This window comes from Siniperca chuatsi, linkage group LG9 (genome assembly GCF_020085105.1).
Source record: "Siniperca chuatsi isolate FFG_IHB_CAS linkage group LG9, ASM2008510v1, whole genome shotgun sequence".
Classification (NCBI taxonomy): Eukaryota; Metazoa; Chordata; class Actinopteri; order Centrarchiformes; family Sinipercidae; genus Siniperca; species Siniperca chuatsi.
This window is the reverse complement of record NC_058050.1, coordinates 6,425,654-6,452,152: the sequence shown is the minus strand read 5'-3', so window position 1 is coordinate 6,452,152 and position 26,499 is coordinate 6,425,654. Positions and strand designations below refer to the sequence as shown.

The 26,499-nt window shown below is 38.3% G+C and overlaps 1 protein-coding gene across 3 annotated transcripts in view; it reads left to right on the top strand.

Annotated features, from left to right (window-relative positions):
- The window catches only part of ntrk1 (neurotrophic tyrosine kinase, receptor, type 1), a 39,855-nt gene extending 17,452 nt beyond the window's left edge, over positions 1–22,403 (top strand). The window contains exons 8-17 of one of the 3 annotated variants that reach the window (XM_044207786.1): positions 738–1,073; positions 2,830–2,847; positions 2,972–3,030; positions 3,118–3,220; positions 7,243–7,398; positions 7,793–7,923; positions 8,909–9,081; positions 13,498–13,738; positions 15,688–15,846; positions 20,949–22,403. In XM_044207786.1, the coding sequence (XP_044063721.1) occupies positions 738–1,073; positions 2,830–2,847; positions 2,972–3,030; positions 3,118–3,220; positions 7,243–7,398; positions 7,793–7,923; positions 8,909–9,081; positions 13,498–13,738; positions 15,688–15,846; positions 20,949–21,134 (1,562 nt within the window). In that variant the 3' untranslated portion in view covers positions 21,135–22,403. The remainder of the gene's footprint in view (positions 1–737; positions 1,074–2,829; positions 2,848–2,971; positions 3,031–3,117; positions 3,221–7,242; positions 7,399–7,792; positions 7,924–8,908; positions 9,082–13,497; positions 13,739–15,687; positions 15,847–20,948) is intronic. The other 2 variants (XM_044207788.1, XM_044207787.1) reach the window with 2 other exon arrangements.
- Positions 22,404–26,499: the final 4,096 nt, after the last annotated feature.

The following is a 26,499-nucleotide window of genomic DNA, read 5'->3' as shown; positions in this document are numbered from 1 at the left end:
GTACTTAAGTACAATTTTGAGGTACCTGTACTGTACTTGAGTATATCCATTTTATGCTACTTTGTACTTCTACGTCACTATATTTCAGAGGGAAATATTGTACTTTTTACTTCACTTCATTTATTTGACAGTTACTAGTTACTTTTCAAATGATTTTACTCACAAAACATATGATCAGTTTATAAAATATGATGCACTGCTTTGGATTAAACTACCAAAGAATATATGAAGTTGCTAAAATTATCTCCAACTCAAACAAACAACTACGACATTTAAGTACCACTTACTATCAACTAATCGTTGCAGCTTTAGCAGAGAATTAGATGAGAAGACAGCTTAGCACAAAGACTAGAAACAGCTAGTCTGGCTCTGTCCAAAGGTACTTTAGAGGAACGTTGGAGGTTTTGTTACTTTTGGACAGAGCCAGACTAGCTGTTTCCCCATTTCCAGTCTTTATGCTAAGCTAAGCTAACTTATCTTATATTAGCTTCATATTTGAAAGTTTCATTTGACATGAAAGTGGTATAAATTCTCTTCTAACTCTGGGCAAGAAAGCAAGTGAGTGTATTTCCCAAAATGTCAAACTATACCTGTAAGTCTTCACTTTCTTAGTTGACATTCCAGTTTAAAAATACTACAATACAATAGCTCAACATTTGTTGGGGAGGAAAGAGAGTTACTCATTCACTTCCCTACTACTGCTTTTCTCTAACCTACCATCTCCCATCTCCCAACAGTTCCAGTTAAAATCATCTTCCTGAAGAACGCTGTGCCGCAGCACCACTGGTGTTTCCCCTTTGCTGTAGATGGCAATCCTGAACCAACCATCACCTGGCTGTACAATGGAAATAAACTCAAACTGAGCCCCTACACATACACCCAGCTCATCCATGATTCAGGTGACGGATCAGTGATACACGGTTGTCTCTTCCTCAACCAGCCCACTCACCTCAACAACGGCCAATACACTCTGATTGCGCAGAACAAACTTGGAAGGGATGAGGCCACAGCCATTGGGGAGTTTATGGACAACCCCTTCGACCCGCTCGATGATCCTGAGGGGATAATTCCAGGTTAATTCCTGAAACTGTTTTGTAGCTGCAGAATGTTTTTTCCGAGCACTAACCCATAACAAGCAGATGAGGCTATTAGGGTAGCTAAAAGAGAAATCTATCAGAATATCTTATTATTTTAACACTGCTCGGTCCAGTGTTGAAACAATGCCTTGATTAATCTGTAACACTTCACAGTAAGGTCCACAAAATACTAAGTCATTACAAAACAAAGAATAAGGAACAAATCAGAAATGACCTGATAATTGATGAATCACTGATAAGTAGTTTCAGTATCATGACTCTGCATCGAGGACTATATAGTAAATAATTATAAGTTAATAAAACATGTAATGATTAGTTCTTAGAGATCTGTGAATCGACATACTGACCACTTTCTACATGAGTCGTTCCTGGTTAACTGTGAATCAGCTGTTTAGCAGCACAAAAGTAATAACCACTTGTTAACTACCAATTACTTAAACATTAGTGTCTATTTTGTGCTCCCTCGAGTAAAGTGGTGCATCATACTGAGAAGTTACCAGTGATCTTTCATTACATAATGATTATCATACCATAATTTACACTTTTTGGGGCCCCCTGCCCCAAGTAAAGTAAAGCATCATCCTACAAAACTAACAAGTAGCTATTGATCATCATTTTTAACGCACATATACATTCACATAAAGTCATAATTTGCCTTAAACATCAAGTGAATAAATAAGTGTATGGACTAGTGTTTTAGTTTAATAGGTTTTTACATAGTTTTATACATTTCTAAACGGCAAAAACACAAACTGCTTTCACCTAGTGAATTGAGTGTTTATATTTACGAAACATTTCAAACATCTAGCAAAATAAGATTTTAAATATAAGTTGGGGCCCCAAGCTGAGTACACTGAAGTACTTTAATTGCACACATCTGAAGCAAACCTTACCCAGTGCAGCCACACATGTTGCACAAATGACAGTAATTCACTTGTAACAATGTATATGCCAACAAAACCACTCTTCAAATCAACAACAAATCAAGGCAGCAAGGGGGAAAGTGAATACATCAAAAAGTAAATCACATTTAAGTCACATAGAATCAAAACATAAGGTATCTACCTATAGGTATATAGGTAGATAGATAACTTAATTTATCCCAAAGGGGAAATTACAGTTACATCTGCCAAGTCAAAAATATATATACAATATAATATTTTAATAAATAATAAAATAAATCACAAAAACAAATGATTTAGGTAAGAAACAACTGCAATTATAAAGCCAAATTTATATAAAGTGCCTAATATAGACTAAATAAATTTAGGGCTACAAATAGAATAGAATAAATTGAATAAAATATAAACTATGAATAGAGACTAGAGATATGATTATCTTAACCAATTTGTGTTGAACATACACTGTGCAATGATAGTGCCCAGTAATGTACTATACATTAATGGTGTAAGTCAAGTAAATAGGCTATAGGCTGTACAAGGGGCATGATTTGATTTAATATATGTACACAGAGGTCTGTTCTGTACAAGTTAAGAGGTAGCATACTAGATGCAGGACATTGTGGTAATAATATATGTGGTACTTTAGAATAATTTACATTATGTATACACAGATGGTTATATACAAAGGTTTAATATTGAAACAGGGTGTGTGTGGATGTTTGATAAGTTGCTAAATAGTTAGTACACCCTTGAATAGCACAGGTTGCATCTTTCGTTCTCCGTAATGTGAGTTCATAAATGTGTTTGTGTTCTCGCTTCCCACATGCCAGTCCTTGATGTGAATCCAAGTAAGTCATTGATTGATTTTTACTCACCTAAAAATTTCAGCATATCCATTCAACACTGCATGGACTTGATGTGAGGTCTGTCTTGAGTAATTTTTCTTTAACAAATCTCATTTCTGCCCCTCAGTTCCTACAAACAAATCAGACATGGACGTCACAGAGAACGCTGAAAGTCGAGTGTTTGTGGTACGTCTGCGCATTCCCAATACAAATGTAATGACTATCAAAAATGTTAGATTGTAACTGCAAATCTGTGTGTCTTTCTTTGAACAGGTGTCTGTGGCTGTGGGTCTTGCTGTGTTTGCCTGCACTTTCCTTCTCATCATGGTTTTGGTTGTTAACAAGTGTGGCCAGCACTCCAAGTTTGGTATTCACCGTAGGTTATCACTCATTATTTCATTTACTATAGCCACTAGTTGATTAAAGGAATAGTTTTTTGGGGAAATATGCTTATTCTGTTTCTTGCTGACAGTTAGATGAGAAGATCGATACCACTCTCACGTCTATACGCTAAATATGTAGCTAGAGCCAGCAGGCAATTAGCTCAGCTTAGCATAAAGAGTGGAAACAGGGGTAAACAGCTAGCGTGGTTCTGTCCAAAGCTAAAAAAAATCATTGCTATTGGCTCTACCTTTATACTGTATTTATCATACAGACATGAGAGTGGTACCCATCTCTCCTCTCTTGGCAAGAATGCAAATATTTCCCAAAATGTCGAAGTATTCCTTTGAAGAAATCCTCCCTGAGTGTGTAAAGCAGCAACAGCGGACTTTTACACATTAGATCATTATCTATGTGCAGTCTAAACATAAAATACCTGTGATACTCTGTCTGAGGATTTTTCTTTTTGTGCGTTTCCCCTACAGTTTAAAAACCCATCTTTCTTTGCAGGATTATTTTACCATAGCATTAATTACGGATCTAGAGATGAGTCTATTAGCTTAGCTTACCACAAAGACTGGAAACAAGGCAAGGCAAGTTTATTTGTAAAGCACATTTCAACAACAAGGAAATTCAAAGTTCTTTACATAAAACATAAAAGCAACATAGGGCAATATGAAAATACATTTAAATACAATTAAAAAGAGTTAAATAGAAAACAAAAACAAGATAAAACAGGAGAGTCAAAGTTACAGTGCAGTATATGAAATTAATCATTATTTGATTAAATAAAAAGAAGCGGCAAACAGAATAAGTCTTCAGCCTTGGTTTTAAATAACTGAGAGTTTCAGTTTCAGTCAAAAACTGTTCCAGATATATGGTGCATAAAAACTAAACGCTGCATCTCCATGTTTAGTTTTGACTCTGGGGACAGAAAACAGACCTGTTCCAGACGACCTGAGAGGTCTGGATGGATTATAACGTAGCAGAAGATCTAAAGAAAACCTAAACCATTCAGTGCTTTATAAACAGTATTTTAAAATCAAGTCTTTGACAGACTGGAAGCCAGTGTAAAGGCCTCAGAACTGGAGTGATGTGATCTACTTTTTTAGTCTTATTGAGGATGCGAGCAGCAGCGTTCTGAATCAGCTGCAGCTGTCTGATCGATTTTTTAGGGAGTTTTGTAAAGACACTGTTACAGTAGTTGAGTCGACTGAAGATAAATGCATGGACAAGTTTTTCCAAATTCAATTCAATTAAATTTTATTTATTACCTGTTAAGAAAGACAGATTGATCATATCCAGTAAAGAAGTGCAAACTAAGGGTAAAACTTCTTTAAGCAGCCTAGTTGGAATGGGGTCTAAGAGACAGGTTGATGGCTTAGATGAAGAAATCGTTGAAGTTAGTTGAAAAGGTTGATAGGAGAAAAGCAGTCTAAATATATATCAGGTATATATATCAGGTTTTACAGCTGTTTCTAAGGTTCCTGTGTTTGAAAATAAATTGGTACTGGTTGAGGACATGAGGTTGAGTTTTTTCTTTAATAGTTAAAATTATCATTAAAGAAGCTCATGAAGTCGTTACTACTGAGGGCTATAGGACTACATGGCTCAATAGAGCAATAGAGCCTCCTGGTCTCAACTCTGAGTTGTCAGCGTGTTGGTAATAAACTCGGCCAGATTTCTAGATATGAGAGCTGCTCCATCCAAAGTGGGATGAACACCGTCTATCCTAATCAGACCAGGTCTTCCCCAGAAAGTCCACCACTTATCTACAAAGCCCACATCATTTGTGTTTACACTTATCCTTAGCCAGCCGTTTTAAATAGGATTCAACGTCGCCTGCTCTGGCCCCAGGAATACATTTGACTATGGTCACTGGTGTCGCTAAGTTCACGTTTTCCAAAGTGGAGCTGCCAATAATCAGAGTTGGTTTCTCAGCGGGCGTTTCGCTGAGTGGGGAGAACTTGTTAGAAATCTGAACAGGTTGGTGGTGAACCGTGGGCTTCTGCTTAAGGCTATGCTTCCTTCAGACAGTCACCCAGCCTCCCTGGTTTTGGCGATGGCTAACGAGAGCTACCTCTAGAGTTCCCATGGTGTGGAACTGCATTACATGTACCATTATCACTAAAGGAGGCAGAGGAATAGCTAAACATTTGACACACCAAGCAGGAGAGAGCAGGAGAGTGAGAGGAAGAGAGAAGCCATTGCTAGCTGCTACACTAAAGAACAGTGGCTAGCAAAACTGAATAGCGTGTAAACTGTGGGATAAGCGAGAAAGTTGCTAAAAGAAGGAGAGAGCTATGAGTGCTTGAGCAGAACTAGTGTATGTTTAAATGTATAGCAGGTAGTTAGTCACTGTAGAAGAAGAATGAATGAAGAATCGAACAAAATTAACAGTGATGAGCTAGAGCAGCAAAAATACAGTATTAGTAACACACAAACACTGGTTACCGGACACAACATGCTTACTTCAGCACATCAGCCACAAATCAGCTTCACATCACGTAATTAAATCCTGCTAAGACATAGGTCCTTTAATCCTTGATATATTCTTATAGTGGTTGTAGGCTGACTTTGTAATTATCTTAATGTGGCTGTTGAAATTCAGGTCTGAGTCCATGACTACACCAAGATTTCTGGCTTGGTTTGTGGTTTTTAACCTTACCGTTTGAAGCTGATCACTTATTTTTAATCGTTCCTTCTTGGCTCCAAAAACAATTGCTTCAGTTTTATCTTTGTTTAATTGAAGAAAATTCTGCCAAATCCAATCAGTTGTTGATTTGTTCGATGCACTTACTCAGCGCTTGTATTATAGTCCCCTGGTGATATGGTTATGTAAATGTGTGTGTCATCTGCATAATTATGGTAATTAATTTAGTTGTTGAGCCAGTGGGAGCATGTAGATGGTAAACAGAAGAAGCTATTCAACTCCCAGTTCTAGCATTATCTTTTACTCTGCTTGGTCACAGTAATGAAACATTTTTTTGGCAAATCAAACTGCATTGGGAACCACTGAAAGTTTCACCTGTGGCGTCAAGATTTCTTTGAGACAAAATGACTTTTTGAGAAAGACATTGGCTTTTGTAACTTGTAAAATTCAACTTCCTTATCTCTCTGTTATATTACCATGCCGTGATAAAAGCAATCTAACCCAGTAGGTGGCATTGTCTCAGCCCAGACCACAATCTGAAGGCACACATGCAAACTGGAATGAGCCATAATCAAACATTCTGCCAAATTATTATTTCAAATCGCAGATGATTCTGTCAGGCTCTCAGAGGGTAATGCACAGGAAGGACTGACTAGTATAGGATTTCCACTGAGCTGTAACTTTGCACACAGGCAGCCGCTGTGTCGGCTGGGCTAAAGTGCCTTAATTACTGCACGAGAATGGCAGCAGAAACCTCCTTTGGCCACCGCCACGTGGTGAAGGCCATTAAAGAAGATGGATGGATGGATGGATAGAGAAACAGCTAGACCTGATATAGCTCTGCTTGGACCCCAACCCCCCCAACACACACACATACACCCTTCTCACTCTCAAAGTGCCTAAGTGGGCCTGATTGCCTAAGTGGACCCTGCTCCCTCTTTCCTTCCCCCCATTGCTCTCTCTTTGTTGTTCCATTTTCTACTGTGTTGGACTCTTGGGGTTCTGTGGTTTGCCTTGCTGAGTGGGGTTTTACAATTTGGGCCCCACTTGTTTGGCTTTTAATACGCACTATAGTCAGAGGTTGCTAACCATTCAGACTTCCTATGTGGTCATTTTTTCAGTTCAATGTGGCCTGATTGCTGCATGGTTGATGATGGTGATTATTAGAGCTTGTCATCATCTGTCACCATGGTACCAACAAACGTGCAACCAAGTTGGTAGCGGAGAACCCTGATTCCTCGAAGGGGACAGAATTGGTTCTGAATTTTCTTTTGATTGCCACTGCAATTACAAACGGCTGCAGACTGATCAGGTGTTACATATCTCAAAGTTTTGCTTGTTTGCATCCCTCCCCATTTCATTAGGTTCATCAGTTTTGGGCACTGAGGATGACCTGGCTGTATCGCTTCGTTTCATGAACTTTGGAACCAGCCCGCCTTCCTCAGATGAAGACTCTGGTTTATCCAGCTTTGTAGAGAATCCACAGTACTTCTGTGGCATCATCAAGGAGAAAGACATGTGTGAGTGTTATTGCTGACCTCGCTTCCACTAGTTTCCTTATGTTTGGTTTGGTTTGTTAGTGAATCCACACTGCTTTTTTCCCCGAAATTTAATGAAATTTCAGGGAAATGACTGTTGGTGTTATTTTTTACGACAAGCATTTTTTGTGTGGAGTGTTTTGGTCACTGTCTGTGATTTATTTATTAATGTCTGTAATATTTGAGTGTCTTTGTTGTTGTTTTGTCTGCTAATTATAATAATCACAAAATAGATTTCATAAGGGACAACTATAGAGCTAAAGTGAAATCTTGAGCAAATATAATTAACTTTTGGTGCAAACAAGACATCAGGTGATCAAGTCGCTTCAGATGTTTTCACCCAGATTTTCAAATCTTTTCTGCACTTTATGATCAGGTGTCCAGCATATTAAACGGCAGGACATTGTGTTGAAGTGGGAGCTGGGTGAAGGAGCGTTTGGCAAAGTCTACCTGGCTGAGTGTGCCAACCTCAGCCCTGACAGTGACAAGATGCTGGTTGCCATCAAGGTGAGTGAATTTACGCCGTCGCTCTACATTGTCTCAAAGGCACTTTCACTATCAGTGTGGTTATATTCCCTCTAAGCATTTGCAGCATTAGTGAAACCATGTCAGCTGTCAGTGTGAAGTCTAAGCAGCAAAGGAGAGAGTGCAGATATAATAAAGTAACAACATTGTTACTGTAGACTTTTACTGAAGTACGGGTAAAAACTGAGGGAAATTGTACTAAAGAAAAATGAGGTTACAATTAGCTTTGAAAAAAAATCACAATTACATTTGATTTGCCTTTGCTATGCAATACAACAAAAGAGAAAGCTGTAATTAAAAATAGCGACCAGTTACTCTTTTTGTCTGAATGAAACTTTGCCTGTAAAACAAATAAAAATGTGGGGTCTTGGTGGCCAAGGGGTTAAAGACGCTGTACAAGTGCAACATCCCCAGTTTGAGCAGCTTGTTGCATGTCATATCCCCTCTCTTCCTGTCAGCTCTCTGTTGTCCACTATGTAATATAGGCAAAAATGCCCAAGAAATAAATACTTAAAAAAATTCAAAGTTAAATACTCAAAAGAACTACTTGATACTACACCAACAAGAGTAAAAGTAAGTGCACTGCACTCATACTTAAATCGTCCGTATACTGAAATAACATCCTGCGGTTTCAGAGTAAGATGTCTTTGTTGAGGACAGTCAGGTGGTTTAATACACAGCTCATGTTACAACAGGTTAATGCAAACCACAGCGAATAAAAACAAGGCGATGAATCTGGCTCTGCTCAGATTTATCACCCCATTAATCAAGCTTATGCTTTTATTGCAACACATCATCACTCATCCTGTAAGCTGGAGCAAAGCAAGGAATTCTGGCCCACAATTGCCTTTTATTACATTTCTTACAGTTGGTTGCTTTTAATGCTGTTGATTTAAGATGTTTACTTTTACTTTAAGCCCAATAACCAGCATTTTCATGTAAATGCACACCCCTTGTGTGGTCACAGACTCTAAAGGACGCCAACGAGTCGACCCGGCAGGACTTCCAGAGGGAGGCAGAGCTGCTGACGGTGCTCCAACACCAGCACATTGTGCGATTCTACGGCGTCTGTACCGATGGAGAGCCGCTGGCCATGGTGTTCGAATATATGAGGCACGGAGACCTCAACCGATTTCTTCGGTATGTAGCAGACCTGATCAGAATGACCTGAGGGTCATGAGTTCAATTCCAACAACTGTCCATCCCTGCTGAACAAAATGTTGACCCTTCCAGTAGTTAATATGATTGGGAAGCGTGTTTGAAAGTGAATTACATGCGGAAGGTTTTCACAATATTGTGCTTTCTGTATTCCTCATCTCAATAACCCAGTAAAAATAATGGTTGAAAGTAGAGATTTCCTAAATGTGCATCAAATAGAACATCCTCATCATTAACATGATTATTATTTTCAAGCCTCACAGCAGACATTTTGACTTGTCATAGGCCAAACCACAGGTGTTAATAATAACATTAACTATGGCTCTGTTCTATTCAAGTGTCCCAGTGGGCCGTGACAATGAGTCAGCAGCTAAATGGGAAATGGAGCTATTGTTAATTTTATTATTTACACTAGAGATGAAACGATTAATCGATTAGTTAATATGTAACACTTTTTATGATCAGATAATTGTTCAAGTCTTTTTTTAGGCAAAAATGCCAAAAGTTCAATGTTTCTAGCTTTGCAAATGTGATAATTTGATATTTTTCTTCTATGATATGAAATTGAATTTCAAAAAACAAGCAATTTAAATATGTGCATTACATAAGACATAAAGGCATTAATACAAGATACACTACAGTGAAAAATATAACTAAATAGTCCCAAATTTAATTTAATTTAGATTAATCGATAATAAAAATTATTGTTAGTGGCAGCCCTAATTTACAGCTGTGCTTTTCCTACTGTGACTTGTTCAAATATCTGTGAAAAAGGCCTATTGCCTCATTGTCTGAATTCACCCTTTTTGGCCTTCCAGTGATTTCCATTAAGGCACTTCACATCTTCCTGCCTTCCTTCAAGAAAAGCTCTTAGTGTCTTTGAGAAAGGGATTTAACCACCAAATGTTAAAATTGTGAATCTGTTCAGTGCCCAACAGCTGTGTGAATGTTTTTAACTGTTAATATACATCAACAACTGTTGAAAATAAGAACCTCTGACACTGATAAGTGACTCCAGCTCTTTAAAGACACTGTGAGTACAGTATCAGTCAAACCTGATGTGTGCTCAAGGGTTAAAACTGACTGTGTGTTTCCAGTAGTCACTCAGCGTATTTCTGGATTCTGTGTGTTTAAGTAGAAATGCTTGAAGGATACATGCATACTGGCTGTGGAAGTGTTTGGACTTGACTATACAATTATTTTTGATGTTGCTGCTTTTCCTCCATCTCTGCACTTTAAGGTATTTTAGGTCCTATTTGCATGGTGCTTGTTAATCTAGGGACCTAGAGATTGTCAGTAATTTCAATCTCCTGTAAAACTGACATGCCTTTGTTTACAAGTCAAAATTCAAGGAAAAATTGCCCATTGTCTTCTGCTTTTTCCTCCTTACAATTTATATCACACTAATGTCACAGAAAATGGATGCATTAGTGAATTGTATAGGAGAACGCTTTGCTTTTGCTAAATCAGAAATGAAAAAAATCCTGTTGCTGCCCAGGCCACATGGGAGAAATTTGCCTTCAGGGCTTTCTGGCAGAAAGGCTTTCTACTTTTCTTTTTTTCCTAAACCTAACCAAGTAGTTTTGGTGCCTAAACCTAACCAAGTAGTAAGGCTTTCTGGTAGAAAGCCCTGAGGGCAAACCTCTCCCATGTGCTATGCGCTGCCATTCCAGGAAGGTTTCTTGTTTGGTGCAAATGTGATTCACAACATGTCAAGGCATGGGCCCAATATATTATTTACAAGATGTCATCATATAATAATGGCAAACAGACCAAATTTCAAATGTGGCAGAATTTTATTTGAATATTGATGGGCACAGTAAATAACCAGATTCAGCACTTCACTTCACTTGACATGTTGTGTAACATGGTGACGGAAAAGCTTTAAATATGTTCTTTCAATCATTTAAATTGTAATCCAAAAACATCTAAGTTTAGAAACCTCTGGAGTGAGTTAAAGGAGTCACTGAGGACTGAGACAGTGTTGACCTATTAGAGCTCACTTGGCACCTGGGAAGCCATCTGACAAAACTATTAGAGCAGACGCAGTTGATGCTGTCTGCCAGGTGTCCTCCACAGGAGACAGACTGAGAATGAAAACACACAGACAAACACACATGCATGCACACAGACTTTGCCTGAGATATATGTTCACGAATGGATGGAAATCGCATTTCCAGCAGACAGAATGGGAGAAACGTCTGAGGGCCCCCACAATGCAGCTGCTTTCCCACCCTGCCACCTGCCTTTTAAACTAATACTGATTGTATAGACAACTTCCTTTGTAAGGAGGGGACAAAGTGGAGAAGAGAGATATTAGGATGGATGGAGACACATCATCTGTGATTTGCTCATTTAGGCTGGAGTTAGATGTGAGAGTGGGTGTTTATGATCCACAGGAACAACTGAGAGTCAATGTGCTCTGCATCTCCGAATTGCATTATTGCAAATCAATTGTAGGCATATTACAAGCCTTATGTTTTCTATTAACCATCACTGTTAAATGGCTTTATTATGGCGTAGTCACGCCAACCATGTCTGTAATGCTCTCAAGAGCTCATATATGTCAGAAATGTTCAATCTGCAGATTGCACGCTGAGGTCATTGTCCTTCAGGTCACCCAAGGTTGATGCCATAGTTACCAACATACTGGGAGCCAAATCCCAGTGTTTGATTAATCTGAATAGCCAATAGAAACAGAGAAGAATAGCAGAGGCCAGCACGTTCTGTTCTTTACAAATGGAAATATGTGTGTTCGTACACTTCACAGTGGTCAGGAGTTTCGCTCCAGAGCAGAAAATAAAACCAATTCAATGTATATAATTATAATCCCACAGCACTGCAAAAGATTCCCTTCTATTAATAAGGCAAATATATCGTGTCATCTACCAGTGGCTGATAAAAATACTTGAAACTACAAACACGTCTGACCTCAAAAGCTTTAACTTGAAATGACATATAGTACATTATATACAAGCTTAGTCCTTCTTAAAAAGGGCTTACTCAATTTGTCCAACTAAATTTTACATGTAAATATAACATTATACTGTACTTAGATATATAGTTTTTGCAGTGATGACATGCATGCATTTAACCAATTCAACTAAAGAAAAAAGAAAAAAGAGAAAAATATATTGACAGTATTGTTTTTGTGCTCTCGCTGAAAAATAGCTTGAAAGACTTACTTAAGAAAATCCAGATGGCTTGACACAAGTTTAACAATCTAATGTAAATGGTGCTTGACAAGATTATTTAACTTTGATAATAAAAATGCACAGCTTTGACACAACACATATGACATCCTGTGTCACCCAGAGGTGGCAGAAATAAAACTGCCAGGGCCTAACTGGTACACTCTGGGTCCAGTGGTGGAAAATAACTCCTCAAGTATTGTACTTAAGTACAATTTTGAGGTACTTTACTGGAGTATTTCCATTTCATGCTACTTTATACTTCTACTCCACTACATTTCAGAGAGAAATATTGTACTGTATACTCCACTGTACTAACTGTTACTTTTCAGATTAAGATTTTACATGAAAAACATATATGATAGAACATTTTAAAAAGAGCATGGTTATAGATTAAACCAGTGTTATGTAAGCTTTTTGGCTTGTGACCTCTTACAAAAAAGAAATGTCTAGTTAGGGCCCCTTGTCACATTTCAGATGTCTTGTTAGCAGTTCCACCAAAGAGACATTTTCTTCTCAGATGGTTTCATTGAAATAACTGTTCAAGGTCCAACAAGGTCAGATTATCCATTATTTCACAAAAGTAAAGATTAAAGTAAAGTTCTTCTTTTCTCTCCCATTAATCATCTCATGACCCCTCAGATTCATCTTGTGACCCTTTGGAGGGGTCCGATCCCTAGGTTGGGAACCACTGGACTAAACTATCGAACTGTATATAAAGTAGTTAAAACTAGCTCCACCTCAACCAGCTACAACAGTAAAATGCTGCTTATACATTGTTACAATCAGTAACAATCTAATAATGTCATATATAATATTACATCAGTCACGGGGGCCATTTTTCTGCAGAACGAGTACTTTTACTTTTGAAACTTGAAGTACATTTTGCTGATAGTACTTGTATACTTGTACTTGAGTAGGATTTTGTAGTAGGATTTCGAATGCAGGAATCTTAATTGTAATGGAGTATTTCGACATTGTTGTATTAGTACTTTCACTTAAGTAAAGGATCTAAATACTTCTTCCACCACTGCCTGGGACTCATTTTTGCTTTCTCGTCTCACATATTTCCCTCTTAACTGTCTAATAAAGCAGAAATACCATTAAAATAATGCAGTAGTGTATATAGTAGTATAATGCAAAGTAATGTACAATCAAGCAGCCTTGTTCCAAAAACACTCACATGTTCCTTGTGTGGCTCCTGTAGAGCTCATGGCCCTGACGCTCGTATCCTGGAGGAGTCGAAGATGCCCCCGCTGGGTCAGCTCACTCTGCCTCAGATGCTGCACATCGCCGCCCAGATCGCCTCGGGCATGGTCTACCTGGCATCACTGCACTTCGTCCACCGCGACCTGGCAACCCGCAACTGTCTGGTGGGGGAGGGCCTGGTGGTCAAAATCGGAGACTTTGGCATGTCCCGAGACATCTACAGCACAGATTACTATCGGGTAAGTGGCTGGAAAAGATAGTTGTATTTAGTTTTTTTTTTTTTTGGTTCTTAGATGAAAACTTGACTATGATGTTCTTAAAGGATCGGTTCAGCCAAATTACAAAAACAGGAATTTTTCCTTTTCAGCCCTAATGTTGTCTGGCCTTGCAAATAGTTTTGCTTTTATGTGTCCAGCATCCATCTGTGATATTTCTGCTGCTACGCCATTGAATGAAAATTTGTTTTGTGGTGCTCAAAGCACTGAAAATGCAACAGCAACTCACCTTTCCAGAAACAATGTCCTGGTTCCTCTGGATAATTCACAGACTGTGAACAGTTTTAAATTTGTTACTCTTTATAAATCACATTATTGCTGTGAAATGACCCATTATGACTGCTTTGTTTGGTTTTCGCTCATAATGGCCAGTTACAAGCAATCCAGTGATGGGCAAAGTTAATCAGCTGTAATCACAGGTATCTTGTAAATTTGACAAACCCTTGGAGACGTTAGATTTTGGCACAGAGGAGGATGAAAATGAATTTGATCCCAGTACCCGTAACTGCTCTTCAATTCACCTTTTTTAGTGTTCAAGAAGTATCAGTCAGGTTTCCCTTAGTTTACTTTGTTATTGCAAGGATTTCCAAAAATGAAGATCTGCTAACTTATCAGAGTCAGGATTTAGAGTTGTATTCCCGTTAAACCTTGTGTTTTGGATTTGTATCCTCTAGTTTAAGGACACACAAACTTCTCAACCATTCTCATAAGATGACCAAGACATCTATTTTCATGTGTAAAAATATGGTGCCACCTGAGGGGGAGGATAGTGCCTTGATTTTTATCATTCAGCATGAATAAAAATTAGAGGATCCAATCTCAGTGTTTTATCAAACTATCAACTAAAATCTATCCTAAACAAAACACCTAATTACATTTTATGTTTTAGCCACACACTGTAGATACAATTCACATTTTTGTTAGCTTAAACATTAAACAAATGTTTATTCTTAGCACTGTGAGTATTGAGAGCTGCTGAAAACTGGCGTCAAATTCCTTGAATGTTTTTAATAAACTTAATTTTTATTCTGTTTCCGAGGATATCAGCTAGTTTGTAAAGTTAGTTGTCACCTTTTTCAAATTATAAATATTTCCTTTAGAAATTTAAATTGTCCTGAGACATATTGCACTTGACTGTTAATGTGAGAGTAGAGTTTAGTGTACATTTTGATCAGTAATGTGTGTAACCTGTGAGAGACTGCAGAGTACTTCATTGTATTTACTATATATATATTTGGTGAAATTTCTCAACCAAACTGATTAACAGTACTGCGCTTGTTTACATTTTTCAGTTTGACAGGCCTCTGTGGGGTCTGAGAAGTTGAAAATCACCTGATTCTGATTTGCAGGTGTCATTTCTGTTACAGCACAATTTGTTTTTCTCTCAAACCGACGAGTTTGCACTAATGAACATTCCTTCCTTTTTCACATTACTTTTTTTTTATTGCACTCCAATCATTAAGGCCATGTTGATGGACAACTCCTCTAAAAACTCACAAATTTAGCAAAACATCACAGACTGAGTAGATTACCCACGATTTTGGTGGCTGTGATTTCATTTACTTTTTCACATTGAATTAAAATACTCTGAATTGAAGCTTTTTCTGACATTAAAACTCTTATTGTCCAGATTGTCTGCCTCACATTGATTTCCGGCTGCTCTTCCAGTTAATCTTAGGTGGTTCAAGGATGAACAGGAATAGGTATCTGTCTGAGATCTGCTTAAAAATGTCTGTGTTACTACAGTAAAAGATGGCATTTCTGCTTAATTCCATCAACAAAGCAAAATGGCTAAATGTTCACCTTAAGACTTCCATTATGCAATAATGATAAAATATTTCACATTCCATTGCATATAAAATTATATTGGGTGTAGAGTTAGCATACATTCATTGCCTCATCTTCCTCCTTAGGTGGGTGGACGTACGATGCTGCCAATCCGCTGGATGCCCCCGGAGAGCATCATGTACAGGAAGTTCACCACAGAGAGCGACATCTGGAGCTTCGGCGTGGTCCTCTGGGAGATCTTCACCTATGGTAAACAGCCCTGGTACCAGCTGTCCAACAGTGAGGTGGGTTGGGATGGAAAGTTAATCAACAACTTTGAAGGTCAATAATGTTAGACGTATCTGTTATTGGCAAATAATTCTTTCTTTCTTGTTGCCAGGACGCATTTTAGTAGATTTTTATCACCACAGGAAACACCCACACAAACATGTATTTGTAGCCTTCATCACCAGTTCAAGACATATTTTTACCTTTTGTGGTATCTAGCTATGCACATAGCGTTAGTTTTATTTGTCCAGGTATTGTGAGATATTTGACTTTTCTGCGCTACTCCAATACAATGAAGGTGAGTGGAATTTCTTTCTTCAGTTGAAAACTGTTCACCCTCAAAACTGGGCACACAAAACCAAAACTATCTGCAGGGCTACATACCACTAGAGTTAAGGGAGAAAATGTGTTTTTTTCTAATTTGAGTGAGCTGCACCTAAAGGAATAGTTCGACATTTATTATTTTGTTATTTGTTTAGAAGAAAACGCCACAGGGTACCTTAAAAAAAAATCTTATTTCCCCAAGAGGGATTAATAAAGTACTTCTTCTTAATTAAGAGAAATTAACTTAGAGAAATTTGCAGTTGGTGGCTCCAGCTGGCACTTTAAAACCCAGGAGAACAACAACAGGACTTCACTAAACTACATTTCTCATTTGTGTGGCCAATGGGAAGGATTGTGGCTCACCCAGAGAAAGCTCTAAGTCCAAAGTGCTTCTTCTCTGCCATTATGAACAGAGTTTAGTATTTCACTCTTTGGTTTTAACTTGACACTGTGTGCTCAGATTTCCTGTCAGACATTAGAATATATTTTGGCATGGGGTAATTGAATTTGATCGTCAAACCTCAACAAATGAAACTGAAACTATCTGAGTGGCTAGTGGCCAAATAGTGTTTTTTTTTTTTTTTTGGTGAACTGTCCCTTTAAACTGGACAGATGGAACTACAGGGAATTATCTTGTGTGATTGTTTCTTTCTTGCACTTCCAAACATTGTTGGTTAGCTTATTACTGATTTACCTGCATTGTTTGTGGAGGAGACAATATTTACTGTTGACTTTTTACTTTGTTTTTTTTTACTATACCACTGCTGTTGGCCTTCTACAGTACTAGACAAGCTAGTAAAGCTACCAAAAACTAGCCTACTGATGCCTTGAGCTCCCCATATTACTACAGCTTTTTTGTTTTTACACTTAATTTGGTACAGATTCAACAGATAGTTACAACTTGTTAATTAGTGAGCTTTAGATGTGTTGGTAGGCGAACTTTGTTACATTTGGATAGAGCCATGTTAGCTGGCTAAGCTAACTAAACTAATCCTATTCTGGCTACAGCTACATATTTAACAGAAAGAAATGAAAGTGGAATAAATCTTCTCATCTTAACATCCTAACTCTCAGCAAGAAATCAAATGTCTAATTATTCCTTTAAATTGTTTATTGTGCCTTCGTGAGATTAAGGGGGTGTTTTCTGTAAAGTTATAGTTTACACAGCAAAGTTTACATTTTGATAAGAGTTTGTGTGTAATTTCATAGTCAGTGGAGTTGGTTAATTGTTGAGTCATTTGCTCACTCGTAGCGCTTTAAACATACAATAAATGTTTTTTTTTTGTTGGACACTTTGGGGCAGCTGAAGCAAGTTTTGAACACAACATTGACATATCATCACCTTTTAAGTTGATATAGCAAACTTCAGCAACAACAGTCAGAAAACTATTTACACATCTAGCAGCTACAGAGCAATATTATCATTCATTGGGAGTTGTGTTTCTGGATACCTGGTGAATGTAAGTCCAATATTTACTGATATTTAACTCTATTTTTGGTTTCTACTGTGGTCCTTACAACTCCTGAGGGAAATATCTTGCTCTTTAGTTGCTAAATGCTCCACTATGTTCACCAGCTAGTCACTAACTGTGTCTGTCTGCCGTTTGGTGCTGAACAGGTCGTGTACAGTGGGTTTTTAGAGCTTTTTCACTGAAAACAGCGGCCTGCTGCGTCCAAAAACGACGCTATGAGAGCAGTGAGAGTGAACCAAAACAGTAAATTTGTGGGCCAGACGGCTAAACAATGAGCTGAAACTCACTATAACGCTCAGTAAAGCTGAGAGGAGCTGTAGATTCAGGTGATAGTTCTCTGTAGGTTCATCACTACGAGCAACCCCTTTCACATAGTCACATTGTTTTCACATTGTCATTTGATTCATTGTTGGTATGAAAATATTTATTATAGCCACTTTAAATATATTTAAATATGATAAATTAACTTATTAACTAGATTTATTTAAACCCAACACTAGTGCAAACACATTTGTAAATTGCAGCCTGAAATGGTTTGGTGCTTTCATATAATTTAAACTTGCAAAACAAAATATTTTCATTGTAGTTGTAGATACTTCAGTGCATATGTTGCTGAAGTTTTTCACCGCTCTGCACTTTTAAACTAATCAATATGTTCATAGTAATTAAGGGCAGTCCAGTCTAGCCTTTTCAGCTTGAGCACCAAGAAGTGGGACCACAGCGGTGCTATTACAGGCCGAAACCCTCTCTCCTTTCAAGAGAAGGGTATATCACTTTTCCCAGGCACTCAATTCTAATCTCATTGGCTCTCATTTTTGCCCAGGTCCAATGAGCTTTAACCTTGTTAACCTAATCTGTCTCGCCCAATGAGGGACAGGTGAAATTATCATGTTGCCTAAACACGCAGTGGCGGAGATAAATCATCCCAAAATACTGACTTGGCGTGCTGTGGTGACAGCGGACATTTTTGGCAGCCATTATGAGTGTTTTTGTTGAGCTGTGAGGCTGACTGACGGGCCATTTTGGTGTGAAGTCGCTCTGCGCTGACAGGCCTCTTTTGTTCATTGTATCAGGGCAAGGTTAACAATGGTAAAGAGATTGAGTCAGTAACCCTTCAAATGGAGAGCGCTGCGAAATCCACTCTCTCATCCTCGACAGTGATTTATTCGCTGAGCAGCAAGAGCGTGTGAACTCAATCAGTCGTCGTAGCCATTAGTGTCTGAGCTGGAGGTTATTCATATTTTTGCTCCTCTCATTTGTCCCAGAGGTCTCCGCTAATGGACACATATCTGTAAATCTGTAGATACTGAGGTTGTTGTGCCAAAAGTATCTGTGTATTAAAAAATGTCCTTGGTGCAGCATACACTGATTCACAAAGTCTCTCTAAAGGAATTTGACACACTCTGTGAGAATTTAAAGGTATTTAGCTTAGTTTTGGTTTTATTTGCCCAGGTTTTGATCTGTCGGTACTTGTACCCCAGGGGTTATATGTATTTTTTATATATATATATATATATATATATATATATATATATCTCCACATATTTGTGTTTAGGAGGAAAATAATCAAACAAATAGGATTACAAATTGTTGCGATTTTGATTTTAGTATACAGTATTTATTTCACAATAACCAATAAACTACCAGCTAAAGTAAGCCGACTGCAAAGGACATAACTCCCACTAACCTTGATTCAGTTGTAGCACCTTAATACCAGAGAGAAAACTAGTTATCAAGCATGCAGAAATGTCTAAATGGATAGCTAAAAGTAATGAATAAATGGTTCCAGTGTCTGCCATTTCAAGTGGGAGTAGTACAAATTCACTCTTGAAAAAAAGAGACTAAACCTAACCAAAGGCAATTCCAAGATCACTATGTCTTGCCTGAAAAAAAGTACTGATAACAATATACATTTTAATATCATTATCAGTGTTAAATAATATCCAGTTTCAAATGAAATGAAATGATCACATTTGGAAATGTATCAAATTTGGTTCATTCTTTGATTCAGGCTGAAATATCTCAACTATCGGATGGATTGTCATCAAATTTTGTACACACGTTCATGTTCCCCAGAAGATATCCTCCTGACTTTGGTGATCCTTTGACTTTTCCTGTAGCGCCACCAGCAGGTCAAAGTTTTCACTTATCCAGTGAAATATCTCAACATCTACTGCATGGATTGGCACTCAATTTTGTAGAGATTCATTGTTCCCAGATGATTAATCATTTTGGTGATCATCTGACTTTTCCTCTAATGCCACCATGAGATTAAGTTTTTTTTTTTTAATATCTCAACAACAACTAGATGGATTGCCATGAAATTTGGTACAGACATTCATGGTTCAGAGAGAATGAATTGCAAAAACATTGATCCCCTGACCTTTTATTTAGTGCAAAAATCTACCTGCAAAACTAATGACATTCCCATCAGCCTCAGCTGTACTTTGTGTTTAGTACTAATTAACAAATGCTACCATGCTGACACGGTAAACTAAGACGATAAATATTATACCTACTATACATCAACATGAAGCATTATAGCATTATCATTGTAAGCATGTTAACATGCTGACGTTAGCATTTTGTTAAATACAGCCCATAGATTGTATAAAACATGGACGTTGTGTCCGTGACCAGCCGTCGCCATCTTGGCAGTACCTGACTACAGCTAATCCAAAAATGAGCAAAGAGGTGGAGCTGAGGCAAACCGAATGAAGCCTGGTTGCTGAACCACCTAGCGGCATGCCACCTGATATGGGACCCACCTGTCACTCAAAGCATCCACGTCCTAAATTATACAAAACTTTAAGCCTTAATATAATTTAAATGGGTGAGTTATAAAAAAAAAAAATTCACCTCCCTCACAGTTGTCACGAAGGAGGAAATTATCTATTGAGACCAAAACTGTTTTTTGTACCAGGCTGTAAACATGTTTATTTCTGCTGTAAAGCTGGGCATTTTAATATGGGGCTCTATGGGGAATTACTCGCTTTTGGAGCCAGCATCAAGTGGCCATTCGAGGAACTGCTGTTTTTGGCACTTCTTTGGTTGGCTTAATTTTTCAGCCCTGGAGGTTGCTGCTTGGTACAGCCTCACAGAGCTGCTAGCGTGGCTGTAGACTCTTAGTCTTGTTTAAGATCTCAAATAACCATATTGGCCTCTAAACTCCAGTAATGGTCAATACGATTTTTTCAAATTTGGGTGAACTGAGGTCTTAAGTTGAACTGACACAATGTCTCTTGTTTATTGTGGAGTAACTGAGGACAGATACACAATATATCCTGTTAATATATTATTAATTGAAATTCCCACCCCAACAGGCCATCGAATGCATCACGCAGGGACGGGAATTGGAAAGGCCACGCACCTGCCCCAAGGAGGTGTACTTGCTGATGCAGGGCTGCTGGCAGAGAGAGCCCCAGCAGAGGATGGTCATCAAGGACATCCACAGCCGCCTGCTGGCCCTGGTCAAGAACCCGCCGGTTTACCTGGATATCCTGGGCTAAAGGTGCTGAGAACCAACCAGGGAGTGGAGTTTACTCTAATCAGGGGTGATAATTACTTTAAGCTAGTTCCTCTTGGTTTAAGTTTAAAAGTACGTCCCAGTTGTCCCAGTACCTGCTTTTCCAGCCTCGATGCTTGATGGACTAACAGTCTGCAGTGACCTTTCCACTTCAGTTTTACCTCATCCTGGCTCGACCCCTGACCCCTGTTTACTGCCCCGTCATTCTCTGGAAACCTGTCAAATGTTTACCAAAGTGTTTAATGTTTATCGGAGGTGGGATCAGCCTGATGGAGGGACATGCATGGATAAGTGTTGAAGTAACTGTATATATCAGATGATGGCTTGTTGGGGGATTTTGGCTCTGAAGTCCCTGCAAAGGTCTGTGAGCTGAGCTGTGGTGCATTTTATACAACTCTACAGCCAACACTTGTGTTGAAATGCAAAAAATGAAACAGATGATTACAAGAGAGCGCATTCCACATTATGAATCAAAAGTGAAAAACGATTTTTCAGATTTGGGTACAGCTAGCAGTCATTTGTACAGTATAAGTCACTGATTTTGGATAAGTTTTGATATGGGAGATTATTTAAAGGCTTTCAGTAAATGTATATAAGATATCAAAGTTGTAAAATCAAAACCTTCGAAAGCTTGTTTGTTTCTGATGTGTCAAATCTAGTGTATCATATGAGTATTTTTCAAAAACAAGAAAATGTAATTTATTATTAGCAGTGAAAGTGTGTGTTTACATTTAATGCTGTCTGTTTTGCTGTCAAATATGAACAAAAAAACATACTTCCAAAGAACAGTTTGACCTGTGGCCTGCCTGCGAGGCTCAGACTCAGGAGTGGCTTTTGTACAAATTAGCAATGTTTAACACGCTACTGTAATGACCTTCAAAATCAAAGTACTGCAGTGAAATTTGGTAAGGAGGCAAGATGGTGGGGAGGTGCCACACTGAGATGGTTTTAGAGATAACAGATGGATAAAAGTGTGTGAAACTCCAGGAGAGGGACAGATGGCACTGAAACAGAGACTTGAGGTGAGGCTATCACCATGGGGGGAAAAAAAGTTTAAATTCAACCATTTAGAGGGTGAAAGACTGAGTGTACACACCACTGTGATGCCTACAAGTGTAAATAATAAATGTATATACTCTGTATTAATGTCTAAAATATATATATATATATATATATATATCTTCATGTATTGTTACTCCACCACTTTGTATATTGTCTGCCCTTAAAAATAAACAAACTTGATTAAAAAATGGCTGTAGCCTGCCCTGGAACATCCGTCTGCATCAGTCAATCCATCGTTATCGTATGCTTCAGAGTGAACAATGATTTGGGCTGCTGCCTCTACTTAAAGTTAGATATCTTAACAAGGCTATTCAAGAGCCTTCTATTATTTTGACGAACTAATCAGAAACCTGCGACGTCTCCACGGGATGTTCAGCAGACAGTTATTGAAAAGGAATAATCAAGTTTCATATTGCCTTACCGCCGGCCCTCCAGCAAACAAACACCCTCCAAAACCAAACTCCTCTCTCTACCTCACACAACCAACCCCCCCCCATCACTCTGTATGCAGAGCGTCTCCAGGGAGTGGTAATGGATTGTGAGTAATGCTATCATCCCTTTCTCTGTCTTTCTTTCTTTCTACCTCCTCTGGTGTACGGGGTGAATGAAAACACTTGGAGGACTCGTGTCTGGCTTATTGTTTCTTGTAGTGTCTACAAGCAGATTCTGGCCAGATAGGATTAGTACACTCTGTAGTGTTTGTCCCTGTCATCTTTAAGGGCTCCATTTGTGGTTTTAGAATGAACCTTTTTAATAAGCACTCGAGTCTCCAGCCTGGTTAGATATGGAATATGACTATAATAAGACCTGGAAATGAGGGCATTTTTAAAATGGAACTCCTGTTAGAGCTTTGCAGCGGGAAACTTTCCTTTTTAATCTTCCACCTCATCGTATAATTCATGTAGCCTATGCAGGATATTGATTTTTTATGGTAATTATTTCTTCTATGATAATGGCAGTGGCGATTAATTTAGGTCTGTCTACTGCTAATAATAAACCACTCTGTATGCTTTACTATACATCCTATTTGGCATTCAAGACAATGACTGCGTAGGAAGATAACTCCTGCACAAAATGTTGAAACTATGAGTCAAATCAAAGCATTCAAATCTATTAAACCTGATAGAGAAAAAAGGAGTGACAATGAAAAAAACTTGAGTTGGAGGTTGCTGTTATCAAATGTGCACTGTGTGTACTAGTTTAGTATAAGTTTTACCCTCTGAGATAAATTTCCAAATGTTCTAATAATTCTCATTCTGATGAACTGCCCCTAAAAAAACCCCCAACACATTTTACAAGTAACTTAATGTACAAAGCTTCCTGCATCCTAACATTAAGTGGGGAGTAACAGATCATTTCACATCAGCTTGTTTCAAAGAGTAAAATTAAGTTTTTCTGCAGTGATATGCCTTATCTTTTATGTTTTAACTCAGGATATTGACCCTCATTTCAAGGCTGCCTGAAACAAAAGCTTCTTAATTGGTAACAGGTCACACCAGTGGTTATCAATTTAAGAAAAATCAGGTTTGAAGGCTGAATATTGTACTAAATTTATTGTTGGACTTACCATTTTTACAGTGTGATTTTTCTTGTTATGTCAAGTGTTGAATTTCCTGCAGATAAATCTATGGGGATTCACAGTGTTGCAACACTGCAGCTGCAGCCCATTTTTTGGCGAAAAAAACGTGACCAGCAGACAGGAGTGATGAGCTGCTCAACCTGACGGATACGCTTTCATTGTACTGTTCTGCCCTCTGCTGGTCACTCACACAAACACTGCTCAGACTCACACGTGTTAAAATGAAGGATCTGCAATTGTCTGCAAAAAAAAACTTGTGTATTTTTTTTGTCCCAATTTTAAATTCCATTATTCAAAGACAATACATTTTAGTATTTTGCACAGTTGTAGATATAGAGATGATGATAAGTTGCATATCTTCATGTTATATGCATGTACAGTATTTAACAGTAGAGCTGCAACAATAAGTGGAACTATTTTGATAAATAACATTTGCTGGTTCATCAGGATTTGATGCTTTTTCTTTGTCATACATGATACATTTTTTATCTTTGGGTTTTGAACTGTTGGTCGGACAAAAAAACCACACATTTGAAGACATCACCTTTGGGCTGTGGGAAATTAAACAGGAATTTCTCAATTTTTTGGCATTTTAGACTAAATTATTAATCTATTATTTGATAATGAAAATAATTATTTGCAGCCCTATATAACAGTACAGTATACATGTACACTGTGTTCACACTCCTAATATACAAATAATTTGGACTACAGTGTATAGTATATCAGCTAAAATTAGGCTGACTTTAATCTTAAAATATTGGTGTTGATCACATGGTACGAACGTAAAATGGCATCCAATCTGTTTTAAAAGCAGAATGAGTATTATTTTCCTAAAAAACAATGTATGGACTCAAAAATAATCCCTCTCAATCATCACGTATGACCCACTATAAGTGTGTGGCAGTGTCTGTATCTGCAGAGACCCTGCCCTCTGCGTCTGCGTTGTTGGGCGTCAACCTTTGGACAGTGGGTGTGTAACAGTTAGCCCCCAGCCAATAACAGCGCGCAGGTGTGAGGAAACAAAAATGGCGGACATAGCGCCGAAAATACGCAAATATAGCAGATGAAACACCAAGCAGACAATGTGCGTTCTAAAACGAGAGTGAATCTGAGGTTGACGTTCACCCACTCGCGAGCACTGAAGGAGAGGATGGGGATGAAGAGCAATGCGGAGTCGGCCTGTCTTCTGTTGGACAGGTAGGTGGCGGCAGGTACCTTAGTTAGCTTGCTAAAGTATCGACTTTTCCATTACAACAAATGTAACGTTCCAAAAATAGTAGCTAGCAGTGTACATACAAGCAGTGTACCTTCACACTAAGCCCTACAATCAACCAATGTAAATAGGTTTACGTTTTGAGGTAATAACCCTTGGAGGTCTGTAGTGCTGAGTTTGAGCTCATTTTCTGTTTAACACACAAGCCACGCCGGTTACCACGTAGACCAAACCAACGTAGTAAGTTGATCGTCGGAGATTAAGTGCTTGATAGCTAACATTACTGTTGGTAGTGGGGTTTTTTTTCTAACGTTGAAGAACTGATACAGCAATGTTGTCATATACAGCATTGGACATGTGCTTCTTGTGTCGTTGAGCCGGGAAGGTATGGGGCTAGAACAGTGACATTCAATTTTGGCATCAAAAATAAATTTTACATTGATAAGAAAACTGGAACAAAAAAAGGAAACATTGGCATTGAAACATTTATATTGGAAAACGCTGTATTGGCACTGGAACAAGTATTGGCATTGAAAAACGTTTCATTGAAAAATAAAACAGGAATTAAAAATTATTAAACACACAAAAAAAACATTGTGTGTGTCTTTCAATGACAATGTTCTGATTTTTACTTCATGTCACTCTTTTTTTCAGTGACAGGCTTTTTTTATGCTGTCAGTTGTTTTTTTTTTAGCGTCACTGGCTTTCAGTTTCAAGTTATTTCTTAGAGATTACTTGGCTGTTAAGGTTGTGGCCAATGAGGGACCCAGGTTCCTGTAACGTGTGCTTACACGCCAATATCAGTAATTTATGCACAATGTGCTCCCTTGGGTTGTTGTTTGACATCATTGATGCCACCTTCCTCATGAATATGTATGAGACCTTCACTCAGGGTCCCTCACTGGTCACCAGAAAAGCCACATTAAGGTGTCAATTTTTGTTGTGTTAACGTGGAGAAATATTTCATACATATTTCGGAAAACTCTACGTGTTAACAAGCATTTTAATTTAGTCAAATCAACAAATCTCTAAAACGTTATTTGTGAAAATGGCTTTCCATAAATTCAGGAAGAGTGACATGGTCTCCTTAGTATGCAGATTATATGTAAATTACAATCTCCTTGCCCCTCCCCTCAGACCCCTCCTCACCATGCCAAAACGGTGACAGAAAGACCAGTGACACTGAAAAAAAATCTGTCAGCGTAAAAAAAATCTGTCACTGAAAAAAGAGTGACATGAAGAAAAAAAATCAGAGCTTTGTCATTGAAAAAACACACCGAAATACAAAACACACACACATATACATATATAAAAAAAAAAAAAACTTTGTCCTTCACCCTCCGCGGGTGGTCTCATCCTTCGAGCTCGGGTCCTCTACCAGAGGCCTGGGAGCTTGAGGGTTCTGCGCAGTATCTTTGCTGTTCCCAGTACTGCACTCTTCTGGACCGAGATGTCTGGTGTTCTTCCAGGGATCTGCTGTAGCCACTCCTC